Raw genomic sequence first — 18,416 nt, forward strand, 5'->3', positions numbered from 1 at the left:
GAATGCCTGATCACACACACACACACATGTGGCACACACACATGCACAAACACACATCCACACAATTACAGCCCTAAACAAAAGTCAGAAAACCAGGAAAAGTCAACAAAGAGCCGCTCCTAACACACAATGAGCCGTTCTTTTCCAAAATTCTGAGCACTAATCTTTTTATTCAATTCCAGAAAGCGTAACTGTATCATTGTGTTCATCACAGTTACAGAGCAGTGTTTATCACGGACCATCAATTACAGCGGCATCAACCCCCGTTGTGTCATAGCGATAAAATTCTCGCCTGGGTGTTTTATCTGGCACGTAATGACAGCAAAAGAGCATTTCTTTCCAACTGTGCGTTCTCAATCTCATGCTGACAATCACTCACTGTTTCTTGGTTCCTGTTTAGCTGTCAGTCAGCTATTCTCATGCAGTAGTACCCATGTATTACCTCCATAGTAACAGGATAATCAAAAGATGATGTATTATTCATCAACTCATGTGGTTTATAATGGTTAAGTCAAGCTATGTGATACATATCAAATATATATATTTTTTTGTGCAAGATTACACGCATTAATCAAAATATCAATCCATGCAAATCTCCTTTAAAATCACAAAATGAAAAAACTGCAAACCTGATCAAAATAGGTAAAATAGGTACTTTCAATTGTGTGACTTTCACTTACTCTGATCACCTCTGGCGTCTGTTGGATGAGGAGGGTTGAACCAACTTCTCTCCCGGCAACCGGATCTTCAGCGGCAGCGTCTCTTGCGCCGACCACCACATGGTTGGCGACGGGGGCTGGAGCTTCAGGTGCAGCCACGGGTGTGGGTTGAGTTGGATACGTGGAGGAATGCAAGCTTACAGGTGCAGGTATGAATTCTGGATCAGGGCCACCCGCAGAGGCTTCTGTAAGTCTATCTGCAGCCTCAGGTGTAGGCTCAGGTTTGGGTGCAGGCAAAAGTTTAGGGGTAACATCAGATGTAGTTTTAAGTACAGGTCCTAATGTTACATCACACACATCTTTAGATGCTGCACTTACATGTGTCGATGCAAATGAAACTGCAGGTGTGTTTGCCTGACACTGTTTTGGTGGTATAGCTGGGACTGTATTTGTGTGCATTGAAGGCGCCATAGGAGCAGCTAGTGTGCTTGTACTCTCCAGAGGGGTGTCAGGCCTGTCAGTTGTGGCCAGTGTATCCTGCAAAAGCCTCATCATATCCCGTTCCTTCCCACTGTTCCTCTCAGCACTCCCTGTGCTCCCCGCCCCAGAATCCACCAGCTCCTGGGCGAAACTCTCAATACTCTCCAGGATCCTCATTAGCAGAGCCCCATCCTCCTCTTCACCCACCACAGCGTCACTGCTCTCACCCTGGGTAGGAGCGAGGATCTGGGGAGTCCTGGAGCTAGGGCCGTTCATGGTTAGGTGACTGTCCTGCTTCTGTACTTGGAACTGGGACATTTTGGGATGAGTGAAGGCCTCACCTGAAGTCATTCCCTGACCTCCTTCCCTCTTCCTGGTTTTAGCTGGAAGAGGAGGCTCAGATTTTCTGGGGTGGCTCATACTCTGTGACAGGTTTTCCAAGTCCATCAGCAGCTTGTCAATGTCATCATTCCTGTGAGAGACACCTTTGGGTGCTGAGATTGTTAATGATTGTGAGGAGGACCAAGGGGAGCTATAGCCAGTGCTGGCAGGCAAAGTATTTAAAGTGTTATTGAGTGTTTGTGGATGGGACAGGTTCATGTGTTGACCCAAAGTTTGCCCATTTGTGTTCGTCCCTCTTGTTGGATTGTGTGCCTGATGAAAGATCTGCTCTGTTGACTTGTCAACGTCTGCTTCCTCCTCCTCAATGTAAAGAGCTTCCATGGGGGACGCCGGGGGAGTCTGTGAGTACGGTGGTGTTGGGGAGGTTCGCAGAGGCGATGGGGTGTGTGTTGGAGAGATGCTGGATGGAGTGCATGTAATGGATGGAGGAGAGAGTGTATGTTGTGTAATAGACGAAGAATGTGAATGTTGTAGTCCATTGGTAAGTGGACTGGCTCTGGACGGGGAACTCAGGACTGGTTTGGTTTGGATGGAGTCTGATTTCAAAGATGATGAGGAGGGAGTAAAAGAGGCAGAATGAGGAACAGTCTTTGGACTTGGAGGTGACTGGACCACATCCTCATAGCGAGGAGGTTGCTCATTGCCGAACATTGGAGAGTATGGTCCTTGCTGGATGGAGTGGAGGGTACTGATCAGCTCTGCCAGATCACTGTGCCCACTCCCAGGCAAGCTCTGACCTCCCTGCCCAGTGCTACCCAAACTGCCAATTCCCTCTATCTCCAGAGGTAGTCTCTTCAAATAGGAGCTAAGTCGGGTCATCACAGCTCGGTAAACACTGTCAGGACTGTCTCCGCCATCCTCTGGCCCTCCACCAGCTTTGCGTTTGATGCATTGTTTTATGATGTCGGTGCATTTCTTTAGGTCTTCAGAACATTTAAGCAGGATGTCAAGGCAGGCACGAATGTCCTCACCGCCTGCTCCCCCAGTGCCTGCCTCTGCACGAGTCTTCTCCAGCAGACGAGCAATGAGATTCTCCTCACCAAAGGCATTGCGGTACAAGGAGGCCACAGTGTTCAGGCTTTGGTCCAAAGAACCAATACTGGTCATGCTGCTTGTCGACCCACCCCCGATTTTGGTGATGGCTGACAAAGTGCTTGTACTGCTTTTCAGTTTTGTCTCTTCTGTTGTTTTCCCTGGCACAAATGGTGGCAGGTTCTCATCATTAGAAGTTACCGTGCCATTTGTCATGCCATTAGTCATTCCATTTGTAGCAATGTTTGAGCTGAAGTGGCCATAGATGATCTCCAGGTCAGTCGAGCGACGGCTGAAAGAGTCAGGACGGACCTTTCGACCTTTCCGGAAGGTGACATGGCTTGAAGAGGAGAGGCGAAGCTTGTCAAAGGAAAACTCTTTGGTTTTACCACTTGCAAGGTTAATGGCCTCTTCCGTAATGTCCTTCAGACTGCCAGAGGAGCTCAAGTTTCCTGTGGATCCTACAAGACAAGGATTCTTTTTACCGCGCCACGTTGGGCTATCCTCCCCTACAGACAAATTGCCACTGCTTCCTGCTCTCTCTAGACCACCATTATAGCTTGTATCCATGGTAACACTAATTTTACCATGGTGGGTGATCATGTTGTGAGAGTGTATTTGTATGCTGTTTGGATCAGTGTATGGAGGGTCAGGTGCAACAAGCAGCTCGGAGCACGTGCCGCGGTGTGCGACAGTACAGTCTAGACCCTGGGACAGCGCCCCACATGGACCAGAGCAGTAATGTACTGCATGGGAGTGAGTGCGCCGGTCTACTACCACACTGTTGTAGCAGCTCACGCTGCTCACCACTACACGATATGCTGCTGCCATGGTGATCTATTTCTTTCAGGGCATAGAAAGGTAGAAAAAAAATCTAAATGTATAAAAAAAACAGTCAAGCTCAAGCAAAAAAATCCTTTGTGATGTTAATGTTTTGTTGAAACTCCTTCAGTCAAGTGAAAAAAAGGAAGTTGAAAAGTTGAAAAGATTTCATTCAGTATCATGGTGGCAATTATCCAATACCTCCAATAATCAAGTAAAAAAATAAAAAATAAAAACCAGTTAGTCTGCAAAAATGACTTCCAAGGCAGATACCCTATCGTAATGCTTTAAACTTTAAAGAGTTCTATTCTCATGCAGAGGAAAGGAAGTCCTTTTTAGTGATCTCTGGGCCGCTTAATAACAGATGTAAGGTTCCTTCTCTCTCCACAGGGTCCTTCTGTGTTTCCTCTCTAGCAGCAGTTCATTAGCCACTAATGATAGTCATGGAACTTGGCTACAGCAGAAATCCAGCTGGGGTGTCACCCGTCCTTCCAAAGAAGAAGCCCCGGGGGCCTAATCCATGGCCAACGAGGTCTTAGCATTGCCCCAGCGTAGGCTCATCGCCTGAGCAATAGCTGTCGGAAAACCCCTCTATCTCAGTCTGTTGTTTCCAGAGTCCTGATGGAGCCCAGAACGGTTTACTCACTCCAACACAGCTGCAGAGTAGCGGGGGACCGACCACAGATGGCCGACTGCCTCTTTCTGCCGTCTTCAGCGTATATGTCACTCCCCAACTCTTTCTCGCCCCTTCCGTCTCCCACTGTTAGCCATGTGTCAGGGGTAGATGTGTGTTTCTGACAGGAGGACACCACCTGCGAGTCAGCAGAGAGGAGAAGGGAGGTTGGAGATTTGAGAAAGAGGGAAAAGGAAAAAAAAAAAACAGGAAGAGAGTAAATCATTAAAACACTTGCCAAGATGCGGATCAATCAGATTGTGAGTGCAAGTGCGCAAACGTATGACTAAGACTTTCTCCCTTTCTTCCTTGATAACAGCTGATGCACGGGTTTAACCACATAAACCTCAAACACACGCAAGTACATGAACAGGCAAAGTAGAAAAAAAGATGTGGCTCACTCTTTCGTCACAGCCGAGCTTCAAAGAGCCCTCCCACAGAGAAAATCACGACTAAGCAAGTAAAAGAGAGGTGGGTGTTAAAGTGGAAAACACCTGTTGCTTTTGTGTTTCCGCTCCTGTCTCCCTGCCTGTGCACAAGCATTAGTCTAAACACATATACAAGAAGTAAAAGTAAGTAACGCACTGGAAAACCCAACAAAGGCATTGAAACAAAACACACAATGAGCCTTTATATCCAATATAACTTGTATTTAGTAAGCTGTCCATTACTGTACGTAATACATATAGCTGCAACACCGCTCAAAGCCTTTTTAATTTAGACAATTTCCATCCTCTTTATCTTGGTGTTTTCAAAATGAAAGCTTTTAGTTTGCTGATGAACTTCCCCAGCTCGAGGGTTTACATTAGGCAGAGCTCGATGCGGCGAGAGAACTCAAGCAATATGTAGATACCCGTATAGCATGCCGCATACCAGGAACTCCAAGAGTCTGACTGGAAGGTAAACACGTTGTGCAGTAAATCTGAAAACGACAGTGATCTGTGAAGACATTTAAAGGCTGTTTTAAAGAGATGAAGCATGTCAGCACATTCTCTATATCTCCTTTCCTTCTGTCACTCACTTTAAGATGCATACACGTATCCGTTTTGTTTCTTTTTCTTCATCTGATTTCTCTCCAACACCGTCAAGGCAACGCTTTACTTAGAGCTGTGCCCTCCTACATGTATATGCCCATACTCTGTATTCATACATTCATACATAGACATCAACTATTTTTCTGAGGTAATAAGGAACAACTATAATCACAACCACTCACATGGAGTCACAACTCCAGCTGAAATACAAATTATACAAACACACTGCAGGCTAAAATTCTTAATTGCAGAATATTTGAATTTCAAAAATCTGTTTTATTTATGCTGGAACTTTTAAAAAAGCAAATTAAAGCAGACAGGAAGTTAACGTCTGGAAAATCTAAGTTCTTCATTAAATTAGATTAATTATCCTATTTCTTCAGGGTTTTTTTTGTCTGATAAACCTACACTCAAACACAAACTTTTCAGACTAACCACAGGATGGAAAAACAACATTAAAAGGTTATTACAACTTTAGTTGGAGAGTGCGGACACATGATACGTTGTCTGCTCTTTGGGGATTTTATGGAGCTGGAGTTTTCAACTTGAAAGTGTGAGGCCAGAACAACTCAGGAGAGGAGGAGGACTGATTGGTGGGTTTGTGGGTGGGGGAATACGACTGGCAGAGTGGGGGTGGGGGGTATTTGACACCTGGAAAAACAACTATTAAGGAGCTGTATGGAAAAAACAGGAGGGTGCCTCATCTTACTGTCTCCCTTTCTCCCTCCTTTCTCTCTCAAACACAACAGCTGGATGCTGCTGAATCAGGCTCTGAGCAGGAAATTACACTTCCTGGCAAGCTGCACTTGAAATCTGGACAGACGGCGAGAGATATGCTATTATAGGACAGTAATTGCACACACACATGTGCACACACTCGTCAGCGCTCACTCTTTTGTCCTTGCTGTACACACACTTTACATCTGTGTGTATGTCTTGGTAAACGACAGCTTCACAAAGTGATACCAAGCGGGTAAACACACTCCACTAGTGTTTATCACAGACCTCCACACACATGCACACTCATGAACACCTGCATAGGCCTCACTGACACATTACAGAAATACTACTGCACACCTATAAACATTCTTTGGTGCCTTTAAAGGCTGTGCCATGATTTAGCTGCAGTCCATGGGTGTCCATATTTTTGTGAAAATGTTTTATAGGCCAGTTAAATTAGAATGCAGGAAGGCATCAGCTTTTAATCTTACGTCAACAGACAGAGGCTTAAAGATGAGATCAGGAATGTGTTTGAATGTGAAAAAAATAGACATGCTTAAAAAATCTGAGGGGGAAAAGCAGAAAACAATCAATATCATGCACATCAATTTACCACAGAAAAGATCGAGCGGGACGGGAAGTGACACACCGAAACAACATTAAAACAACTGGTTTATTTTCAGAGGAGGAAATGCACCTGACCTTCTAATGTGCATTTTTTAATCTTTAGTTGATCAGATGTCACACAATTTCTTTAAGATTGTCCTGCAATATATCAAATAATCGCTGTATCATCATATAAGCATTATGTGGGCTACATATCTCATCTTGTATCATGAGATATCCTGTCATTACCCAATATGGACCTATGGTTTACTGCAACGGTGAACAACAAATTACAAATAAATCAGATGAATTCTTCATCCTGACCAAGTGTGGAAAGTGAAGGTTACTTCTTAACTCATTATTAGTTTAATGCACCATAATACAATTGGCATTGGAATTGGAATTCTTGTGTCTTTCAGAGGTTGTCTTGCTCTCTTTCTGTGCGATATGATTTAAAATCAAGGAAAATAACAGAGTAGAGGAAGCAGACTGGTTGATTGCGTTCCCTGAATTTTTCCCTGAGTTATTTACAACAACTATTACACCCTCTCTCCTTCCCCATCCTCTCGCTCTACTCCAGTCCTTCCTTCCCTCCCTCCCTTCTATCTCCTCCATCTAAAAAAGTCTTCCCTTCGACCTGACCTCCACCAGGAAGCACTCAATCACCGGAGGCCACTTCTGTCACACTCTCCGATCCAGCCACCAAAAGTATGTTTGAGCATGTTTGTGTGTACTTCAGCCAATGTGCACGGAGAGAAGGTGTGTACTTTGTGCATCTTTGCCCACACTTAATGCGTGTGTTGTTTTACAGTGCATTTGTATGTATGTGTGTGTGTGTGTGTGTGTGTGTGTGTGTGTGTGTGTGTGTCAACACGTGCAAAGCAAGGGGCCAGGGGAGGCCTCTAAGGGGAAGTGGGTTTTTTGTGAAGGTGAAGGGCCCAAATAGGAACCCCAAACATGCCTCCAGGGAGAGAGGACAGGCCTATACTAGCCCTGTAAGTACACACACACACACACACACACACACACACACACACACACACACACACACACACACACACACACACACACACACACACACACACACACACACACACACACACACACACACACACACACACACACACACACACACACACACACACACACACACACACACACGCAAAACCACATCTAAATCAGAACTTTGTGGTGCAGTCTGCCTCGTATGTTCGTCATCCCCTCAGTGGCCTCAACATGACGATCAATCACATCAATTTGTAGCTAAAAGAAACCACTTATTACTCGTCAATTCAGGAATATCGGCTGTATTTATGGTCAGAAAATATAGAAGACAAACACAGAACCTAAGATCAAAGCAGTAAGATTATATTCTTACTACATCAGTGCAAACTAAACCGATAATAAATCCATCACACACACACATCTTGACACACAACTTCAACTTGCTACTCTGATCACAGAGAGAACAGAGAGCTGTGCTATGCCATGCACATACTAATTAGAAGGTGTACGCTGCAAAGAGGGCTGAAAAAATCTACAAAAGAGAGATTACTTTTCTCGAAGAAACTTTTCTTTAAAAAACATACAATCAATAACAAAAGTGTGCAAAGCAAGAAGCAGATTTTGTCAGACTAATCTAAAGCATTTGTTTTTAGTAGAAAAAGACACATTTGAATTATTTCCGTCATGTAAATCCCTCCATCTATCTTTCCCCCCTCTCCCAGCTTTACAAATGTCCAACGAACTAACTGCAGTTCTGACCCACTTCTCTGCCTCCGACTGTAACCCGCACATTAATTATTTACTCTGACTTCTAACACACCCAACACTCAACAACACACTAAACGAAGACACACAAATGAGAGTCTTATTCCCTTGGAAATCAGTCGAAATTTATCCTCTCAGAGTTCGTTCCTCAGCTGTGCATCAATCATCGTCTTCCTGTGCTTTTCTGGCAGACACACAGAGGTGCAGACAGACAGATTAAAAGCTACTCTGGAGGACAGCTCTGATGTCGTCAGACTTTGGACACACGTTCGTACTTTTTATTTCCTACGTCAGCTACTGCTGCAGGGGAAAAGTCAGACACAGAAATAAAGATAGAAAGACGGCCTCGCTTGCAATCAGATCATCTACAATGGAAAGACGAGAAGCAATTGTCTCCCAGGTGCAAAAGCTGCAACCTATAGCTACTCAGTCATTTCGTGTGTGATGTTAAAACACTCGATATATGTTAGTCCGACTAAAACTGGACTTTTAAAAGACGTGTAAACATATTTGGTGTTTCCAGATGCTCAAGGCCATCCGTCTGTCTTGAGGAACAGAGCTGGAGTTTTACGTCCTGGAATACAAAAGGAAAAAAAAACAAAAAAAAAGCACCAAACCTGCCAGGTCCCACACAGAGACGAGCAGGGAGCTGCTCTGCAAACCAGACGTCTGTATACGAGCCAGAGCACAGGCAGGAGAAGAATCAGACGGGATATCTGACACATTAAAGGATTAAAGCACAGCTAAGCTACTCTCTTGAAGCCATGGATGAGGAATTTCCCTTAAAAAAAAAAGCAGAGGTCACAGGTTTAATTCAGAAAGGTTCTGCTGTCTCTGCTTAGCTTACTGATAAAACAGTTAAAGAGTACAATCTGTTTAAAATATTGTTAAAACAGTTAATATGCTTTACATAGTCCACAGTGAAAATACGCAAACTAAAAAGTAAGACAGAAAAGTGAAAACGCAGGACGAAAACAGTGACGATAAAAGAGACGTCATGACAGGTTCATGTGTTATGACTTTCAGGCAAAAGGTTATTTCGTCACACAATCATGGTACCAAAATCACACTCACACAAATCTGCCACATATTCAAGTTCAGGCTCACAGAAGTAATTAAAAAAACATAAAAGAGATCAGTGTCAGATTAAAGACTGAGAAGAGCACATTGTCTGTAATATCAATATGAAAAGGAATGTATCTGTATGCATGTAGGTCTGACTTAGGTCCTGTGTCCACCTAGTGTTTTTTTTTTTTTCTGGGCACAAGCGCCTCTTTTTCCAAATGTTTTCAATGAGGAGAGATCTTGTTGCCAAATCTTGACAAAGTAGATTTTCTGCTCAGTTGTAGAGTGTGAGACACAAGCTGTGGTTTAGGGCTGTGTAGGCGTACGTCTCCTGAAAATAAATGTCAGTTTATGTAATGTCCCCAAAAGACACCTAAATAAACATTGGTGCTCGTGTGCATGTGTATGTGTGGGACTTAGGGGGGTTCTCTCATTTTGTCTGCCAAACTTATTGTCTAGATGAGACCCAGACTGTCGAGATCGCAAATCACAGTGCTCTGGAGACACACACATACACAGGCGACAACACACACACACACACACACACACACATACACACACACAGCTGTTGGTGATGAAACCACGTCTGCAGGCTCTATAGAGCACGCCCTGCAGTGATAAAAGTTCTTTATAGGTCAGAAAAGCAGTCAGCATGCAGGCGGGTTCAGGCCTATAGGGACAGATTTATAAAAGTCTCTGAGGAAGCATTTCTAATGTAAACAGAGTAAGGAAACAGGGGACAAAGAGAGTATTAGTTGTATATTTGCATTGTTGGTATTCATCATTATGTTATGACTGAAGATAATAAATCTGTTTTCTTTTCTTTTTCTGCTACCAGGCAACCAAGTAAAATAGGTTTGTACATTTACAGGTAAATGCAGCACTAGAGAGTTGGCTTTCTTTTGCTTCTTCTATAGCCTGAATGAACACTGAACAAACACGGCATTACACATGTTTGAAAATGTGATGATGCTAGTTTGTAAAATGACAGGATGTGTTTCTTTCCTTTGTCATATAGTTTACTGAATACCTTGTAGTTGACTGTACTTCCAATAAAAACAAGCTATCTGCCATATTTTCTTTGTTTTTTAGGAAACGTTAAAGAGGATTTTTTTTTCCACGCTTTTCAGACAATTAATAAATTATTTATCATTTTAAAAAATGTGTAATATAGGTCGACATTTAAAAATAATAATAATTTTGCGGCCCAACATTGATTCAAGAAACACAAAGTGGCTGAAGTAGTGCTATTAGCTGACTAGCTTCTTCATGTTTTATAGTGATTCAATTGATGTTTACTTCTATTCAAGTCAATTCATAATAATACATTATGAGCTTACACTGCTTACTAATACAAGTCTACATCCTTACTATTAACCTTCTCCTTTTGTATGAAATATCAAAGTTTCTGCTTTCTGTAACAATTCTCTACATGCGCTAAGTTAGGCTAGCATAACATTTAGCATGCACAGAGAGCGTTCACCCTTCAGTTTGTCTCATTCTGGGTTAATGGGTTATGTAGCAAATAATCACAAAACTAAAGTATGGATTCTTAACTATCTATTGACTTTCTTCTGTCTTTTAGAAAACTGTTTAAAATGTCATTAGGTGTTTGAGGTGTTAAGTCTTGTGGCCTTTTTGAAATCCAAAAACAAGACCCCCCCCCCCTCTCGCTTCTTCCCTTCCTCATCGTATTCACTCCTCCCTTCCTCCTTAACTTAATTCTTTCCTCCTCTTCTCTGTAGCTGGCTGCACACTCCTACTTTAGAGGCTGAGAAGTGCTCCTTCCCAGTGTTACAACACCCAGCGCTACACCAGCTGTTCCCCCAGCGCTCTTCACATCTCTCGGGAAGACGGGGCTGTGTGAATTGCTCGGCACCTCATTAGGAACAAGCCAGTAACCCTGAGGACTACAGGACACATGGACACACACGCACAAACACACGTTGTATATATATATATATCCCCTTAGGGAAGTTGTGGAGGGCAGAGAAGAGGATGTTTTTTTGTGCTTCTTAGCGGATGAGGGAAATCAGTGAGTCACGTCTTTTCTTATCCTTAAATGTTTCCTGGTTAAAAACTGCTTGGCCTTATAAGGCCTTATAACAGACAGCCTTGATAACACTCACGCGCACGCACACACACACACACACATGCTGCTATTCGACTGCAGAGGGCATAAAAAAAAGATGCTGCAAATACGTAACACTGTGGGCCACATGAGACGATGATGAAAGTTGGCGTCGTTTTGAAACATCAAAACCTGCAGAACGCACACATACGCACATATATATGTGCGCACACACACAAATTAAGATATACACACTTCATACACACGCAAACAGACACACATCTGTGCACCCTGCCTAGCCAGAAGCTTGCTATGACCCTGCCCCTGCATTGCTGCTAATTTAAAAAGCACATTTTGGGTGATGTCATGCTTTTGGCTGCGTTCTGCTAATACACATGGAGACACACAGATCAGACATCAGACACACACATTGCCCACACATACACATATAGGCCTACACAACTGGCACAGAAAACAAAAAGGACACACAAATAAATCTAATGTAACGTGCAAAGACAGCTGACCTGGATTCAGCCAACAGTCGACAGTTTATTTCTGCTACCACCTACAATCAAGCCCCAAAGGCAACCAAGCTTACTGTATGCCAACCAGAAACCAAAACTGAACACACACACATAAACACACTCTCACCGCACACACACACACACACACGCACACACATAAGGAATCTGTCTCCAGCACCAGGGAAAGGTTCTGTGTTTGGATTCAAAATCAATAAGCCAAAACACGAATCAGTGCATAAATAAGTGATAAACTAGGAACTTCATTAAAATTCATGAGTGAATTTTAGCAGCTCAGTGACAAATCAACTGGCTCTCTAAGCTCAATATTTCCTCACCGAAACCCCCCCCCCCCCCCCCCCCCCCCCCACTAGGTTTAATTCATTTTAAGATCTGTGGTCATCAACAGAAACGGATTCAAGGGACATTATGAGCTAATTTATTAGATTTTTGAAGCCACACAACCCTTTATTCAACATGTCAGAGACCGTAGTGCTCCCAAAGCCCGATTAATTCAATTGGCCTGCCTAAACTTTGCTCAAATACTTTCTCTGACAAAATCAAACAAGCCTAGTGAAAAAAGGATTACTGTTAAGTTACAGCAAATCTCATTAAGGATATGACACGATATCGATACCAGAGAGCTTTTACACTAACAGACATCATTCAAAGACTAACATCCAACAAAATGAATTGTAATACACTCTCTCTCTCTCTCTCTCTCTCTCTCTCTCACTCACTCACTCAGAGACAAGGTGGTCGTATGCAACATCAGCAGCAAAATGAAAAGATGAGCATCAGCAGCTCTGCCACCAGTTCAGTCTGAATGAGGGGAGGTGATATGTGTTTAGCTGGCAGTCGTGACATGACAGCGATGACAGCATGTTTGTACACAAAAACACCCCCACACACCCAGATTCACACACACACACACACACACACACACACACACACAGACACACACACACACAGACAGATGACCAAGAGTGACACACATGACAGAGGAGAAAAAGATAGTCGAGGCATCATTATAACATACTGCTGCTTCATCATTCTTAATCATTTCCATTCACTGTCTGTTGTTGATGCATTTGACTGATGATTCCACTGAACCATTTCCTCGTCTGCACCGGGACATAAAGGTCATTTTTGATATGCTGATGATTTCTTCTTGTTACATTATAACATCTATACTGTATGTGATCAAATCTGGAGGCATTTGAATAAACTGCCCTTTATCAATGTTTAGTTTGTAATGCATTTTCTTTAATGGAATGATGCAAATATCAAAATATATTCATATTGATGAAGTCGTAACATCTAGGAGTAAATTAAAATAAGTACCTGCTATGCATCACTGAATGAGCTATTAGAGTGGGTTTCAGACTATAGCCTTGAAAGGAAAGTTAATACATTTGCATTACACTAGCTGTGAGTGGAGATATTCATGGTAATACTGCAAGAGTCAATTGTCACCACACTTCTGAGTCAAGTCGAGCTGTGCATCTTCACTGGTCTCACGATTCAATTCAATTAAGATCAGCCTGTCACAGATTCAATTCGGTTGGATATCACAGAGCATCACGATGCATCCTCATCTTTCTATATTACTGCACATGGCTACTTTTTCATCAATGAAGTCAAGCAGTCAGATAAATATGACCTCCCTTTTTTACATTATCTTGGAAGTGCTCTAGAAATCAATGTCAACATGAGTGTCTTTACATTGTAGCCAACATAAATAAATCATAAAAAGGTCTAGCTGTCGCTGCATCCGTGCAGAATCGTCCACATCCGCATCCTGATGCATCGTAGAAATGATGAATTTATCGAATACCAAAGTGTGAAGTGTCTTTTTTTTTACTCTTTGTTTACTAAAACAAAAAGACTACAGAGGATGAAACATCTTAAACAAATTACCTGTTGGGGTGCCACCAAAGCTAACGACAGAGATCTTCCAGAGTGTTGCTTTCCATCTCTATGAATTGATCAGAAATGGTAAGGTGCTGTATCTTTCTCTGCTGTTTCACTCTGACGCCCAGAGAGCTCACCAATGAAACACCTTCCTGTAAATGTATTCTGGACGCCCATAAGTAGCACCTTAAAGACGTCTCCTCACTGACGCTCAATGTATACAGTGTCACAGGAAGACATGTGTGAAATGTTCGCTTTCCTAACGTATTAACTTTCAGACATGTTTGCGCACACTGAGCTGTTACGCGTCTGCAGCAAGAAATACTGCTGTTATGTTTATAATGAACCAAAGTGCAAAGATTTCCAGTTTTTAACAGAAATCCATATAAGAGCATGTTTAGACTGGAGCAAAGCTAGACTAACCACTCTGAGAGCTGTCGGTGTGTGTGTGTGTGTGTGTGTCTTTTTGTGCGAGTGTGTGTGTGTGTGCGAGTTGACTGCTGTCCCTGTCCATCAGAGGGTCATATGAGGAGCAGATTAGGGTTTCTAACCGCAAACCCCTGTCGCCATGGCCCATCGTCATGGAGAAGGTGAGGAGAGTCATCGTGTCCCAAACCTCCACTGACTCACCCCTCCTCATCTCGCCGCCATGCCCACGAGTACACACCCCACACACACACACACACACACACACACACAAATCTACAAGCAAAAAAAAAAGCCCACATCTAAATCAGGACTTTGTGGTGCAGCCCGGCTCGTATGTTCGTCATCCCCTCAGCGGCCTCAACATCACGACCAATCACATCAATTTGTAGCCAAGAGAAACCACTTATTACTCGTCAATTCAGGAAGATGTCCTGTAGCAATGCTCAGAAAATGCTAAAAGACAAACACAGAACTTAAGATCAAAGCAGTACGATGCAAACTAAACGCATCTCTGCACAACATAATCACATTTCAACAGTACAGTACAAATGATTATTTGCCATTTTTACTCCTTTAAAGTGTGCTGACCTAACCTCTGAAAGTCCCTCTTTAGCGTATCACCAAATGCGGTTGGGTTTCCAAATGCTACACCAATGTATACGAAGCTATCCAGTTTTTAAAATGCAAAGAGGAGCCACCAGTCCTCCCATTGGACGAGTTAGAACGAGATAAAGTTTGACATTTGACCATGTAGAGCTGAAAATAAATCCCAGTACAGCTCAGAGACTGTTTCGTCATAACCACCGATTTTTTTTTATTGACCACAGGACAAGACCAGCCGTGGCTGTAATCAGGATTTTCATGAGGTATGTTGATATGGCAAATATAGTATTTATTGCCCCCAGTGATCTAATATATCACTACTCTTATTGGATTTCATATTCCTTGGGACCCTGACTCAGTGTCTGGTACTTATTATTCATTAACTGGCTTGTGAGGCATTTTTTGGGCTTTAAATCTTCTCAGAAAAACCATACAGACAGTAATCATAGTACTGAAATCAATGTATCATGGTGCAAAGTAGTGCTGCCAGACTTCCAAGAAGTAAAATAATTCAGTCTCTCCCAACGTTTTCAAAAAGCAGCTATAGCAGTCTCTGGGGAGCAGCTGTCACTTTAATCCTGTTTAAGGGGTATTTACAACCCAACATACAAACAACCCCATAAAACCGGACTCCCCTCACCTCTTCCTCAACCCCCCTCCCCCCTTTCTATTAAAACTTGTGGCTGCTCATAACCCCCAATTGCAGGAAAATTAAAGGGGAACAAATAGTCAAGAGCATTTAAGTGCTGGTAAACATGTTGTGAGATTCATTACAACTAAGGATCAAAGCTACTCCTAAAACAAGTACCTAAATGAGTCATTTATGAGTCTAGTTAACCCTACAAAGACATGTATTTGCACAAGGACTCTTAAAAACAGACAAATCTGCCTCTTAAACATACACACTCCACACCCTCTGTTACTGGGTTATTTTCTTCCCCAGTGTTTGGATTCTATTCTTAGATTTGTGTTTGTGACCCCCCCACTGCTCATGGTCATATGTCCGACTCCCCTTTTTCATCTCACATGTGCACATGTTTGTCGCTGGCTCTGAGTGCGTCACACACAACCTGATCCTCAGAGACAGCGACACGTTTGCACCTTCTGGTACACATGATCAGTCAAGAATGTTTCTTTCGCCTTCCTTCACTCTGCATGCGCACTAAAATGTAGTCTATTGTTTTCTTCCCCGGCCTCCCCTCTTCCCTCATCTCTTAATCAATACCTCTTTAGTTTTATCCACTCCGTGAATCACACTCCCCTCAGGATCCTGAAAGATAAATACTGACAGTATCTTTCCGTTTCTCCTACTCCTTTTGTGTGCTCGTGCTTTGCTGGTGATTTCCTTGACACTTTATTTCATCCGTTTTGAGATTTCAATGCACACTCGCAAGGTTTTCATTCACTGACACACAGAAAAACCCTCAGTGTGTACGCCAAGCGCACACAGGCTGGGATGTGGGTTTATGCGAGCCGAGCATGTGGCTGCGGTGCCGCTTTAAGCCGAGGGTTTAGGTCTAGACTGCCCTAATATGAAGCAGACCTCTTGCAAAGCATGAATACACATGTACGGAGCCATACAAACATAACAGAACATTTACAACAAAAGCTTGGAATGAGCTGAAATTAGCTTTTTTTCTAATATGGTTTGTTGTAGAATATCATCTAGACAGCAGCTAATGGTACCAGCTGTTGTGTCCAGCTGAAGTGGTGTATAATGATGTTTTTATGAGTTTATTTAACCCTGACTAACAACAACTAATGCTCATGCAGAGATTGTTTGCTGATATTTATTAACGGAAGCTGACTGCCAAGAAAAACTGTTGTGAATCAACTAAACTACTGTTCACAATTGCTGTCATGAACGTATCTGACATTACATCTTTGTTATTCAGGATGATTTTTTTCCCCCACATTTCAAAATTGAACGTCAAAATGCCTCAAAATACAAAATAACAAACTGAGCCACAGCGGCCCAATGCCGCCGCCCCATCTCTCCATTAAAGCACGTCCAAATGTCCTGTTTGTGCATGTGTGCATTTAGGGCCTATGAGTGTGAGTGGCATGTCTCCCAATGGCCAAGTGTAAACTCAAAAAGCTCCTTTGAAATTGATACATTATATAAAGTTAAATTCATAGATTGCCTGTGAAGATAGATAGATAGATAGATACTTTATTGATCCCGAGGGAAATTCAAAGCATCCAGCAGGTTACAAAGACGTACATGACATGAAACATTTGTTACAAATTAAACCACAAAACCGACGCCCCCCCCAACATATATATTAACCCAAATTTTTTTTTTAAAGAATACCCCTAGATGAATCAAAACTTAAACTGTGCAATTAAAAATAGACTTACAGAAAGAAATGTACATTACCCGTGCAGGGATAAAAATATATGTGTCATTTAAAAAAGAACCTATAAACAGTTGAGGAAAAAATCTGTAATTAGACATTATTATAAAAAAATAAGAATGAAGAAAAAAAGTGTTGACCTTGTGAAGGCAGAGATGAAAGATGAAGAGAAAAAAAAAGAGAAGCTAGGCACTGTTTGTGCACCTGTTGCATCGTGGTTAAAACGACAAAGCAACAAGTGGTTGAGAGAGAGAGAGGAAGAATAAAGGGGTTAGAAAACTAGAGGGAAAGAAGAATAACATACAAATGTTTTGTGAGTGCCACCATAAAAAGAACTGAAAATAATTGAATCCAGCAAAATGAAAAGTGCTCGTTCGATCAGGCAAGTTAAAAAAAATCTAAGCTTGGTTAAAGAAATATTCAAGGTAAGAACAAGAAAGGAAGAAGAAAATGGTTTTCCTGGGCTTACCCATATAGCTGCGAGCTAAAAAAAAACAGTGTAACAATTGTGTGTGTGTGTGTGTGTGTGTGTGTGTGTGTGTGTGTGTGTGTGTGCGCGTGTGTGTGTTTGTTGGTTTCTGGTACGTGTGCACATCTGTTTGCAATAAAGCTGCACAATGACAAAGATTTACTACATGAGCTGACGAGAGCATGGCCTATTAGACTCCAATAATGTCAAACCCAGGACTTAACAGAGACCTGCAGAGGGAAGGTACCTGTCTGTGTTGTCATCACACACACACACACACACACACACACACACACACACACACACACACACACACACATAAAGACACACATATAAAGACACACACCGATCCACAAATACACACACAACATTTCTTGACATGCCGCCTAGCATTGTAAGCCAGAGCTGACACAGTAGAATGAATGTGGTGATCTCATGTGAGACTGCATCTATAAGGAAAGGTTTCTGCTATCCTTGGGCTACATTTCAAAAACATGCGCGCACACACACGCACACGCACACGCACACACACTTCCTGGTTTGTTTCTGTCACCTGGAGGCTGAGGAAAACAACAAGACCTCTGGTTCCAGGCCAGCATGTCAAAGACAATGGCCGCAGTGCGCATGACTCACCATGCTGCAAACACACACAAGCTCACACACTCACACAAACGCATGGAGACGCACTCGCACACAGACACACTCGTTCACACGACCTCCCTTGGGTTAGGCTCAGAGAAGAACATTCCCTCATTATAGCAGCCTAGCTGAAGTTCAAAGGCAGAGAGG

General features: G+C 42.6%; 1 protein-coding gene across 1 annotated transcript in view; it reads right to left on the reverse strand.

Annotated features, from left to right (window-relative positions):
* Positions 1-18,416, reverse strand: part of ppp2r3a (protein phosphatase 2, regulatory subunit B'', alpha) — a 62,858-nt gene that overhangs the window by 21,826 nt on the left and 22,616 nt on the right. The window contains exon 2 of the mRNA XM_065966128.1: positions 681-4,207. Coding sequence (XP_065822200.1) covers positions 681-3,404 — 2,724 coding nt within the window. The 5' untranslated portion in view covers positions 3,405-4,207. The remainder of the gene's footprint in view (positions 1-680; positions 4,208-18,416) is intronic.

This window comes from Labrus bergylta, chromosome 18 (assembly GCF_963930695.1).
Source record: "Labrus bergylta chromosome 18, fLabBer1.1, whole genome shotgun sequence".
Taxonomy (NCBI): Eukaryota; Metazoa; Chordata; class Actinopteri; order Labriformes; family Labridae; genus Labrus; species Labrus bergylta.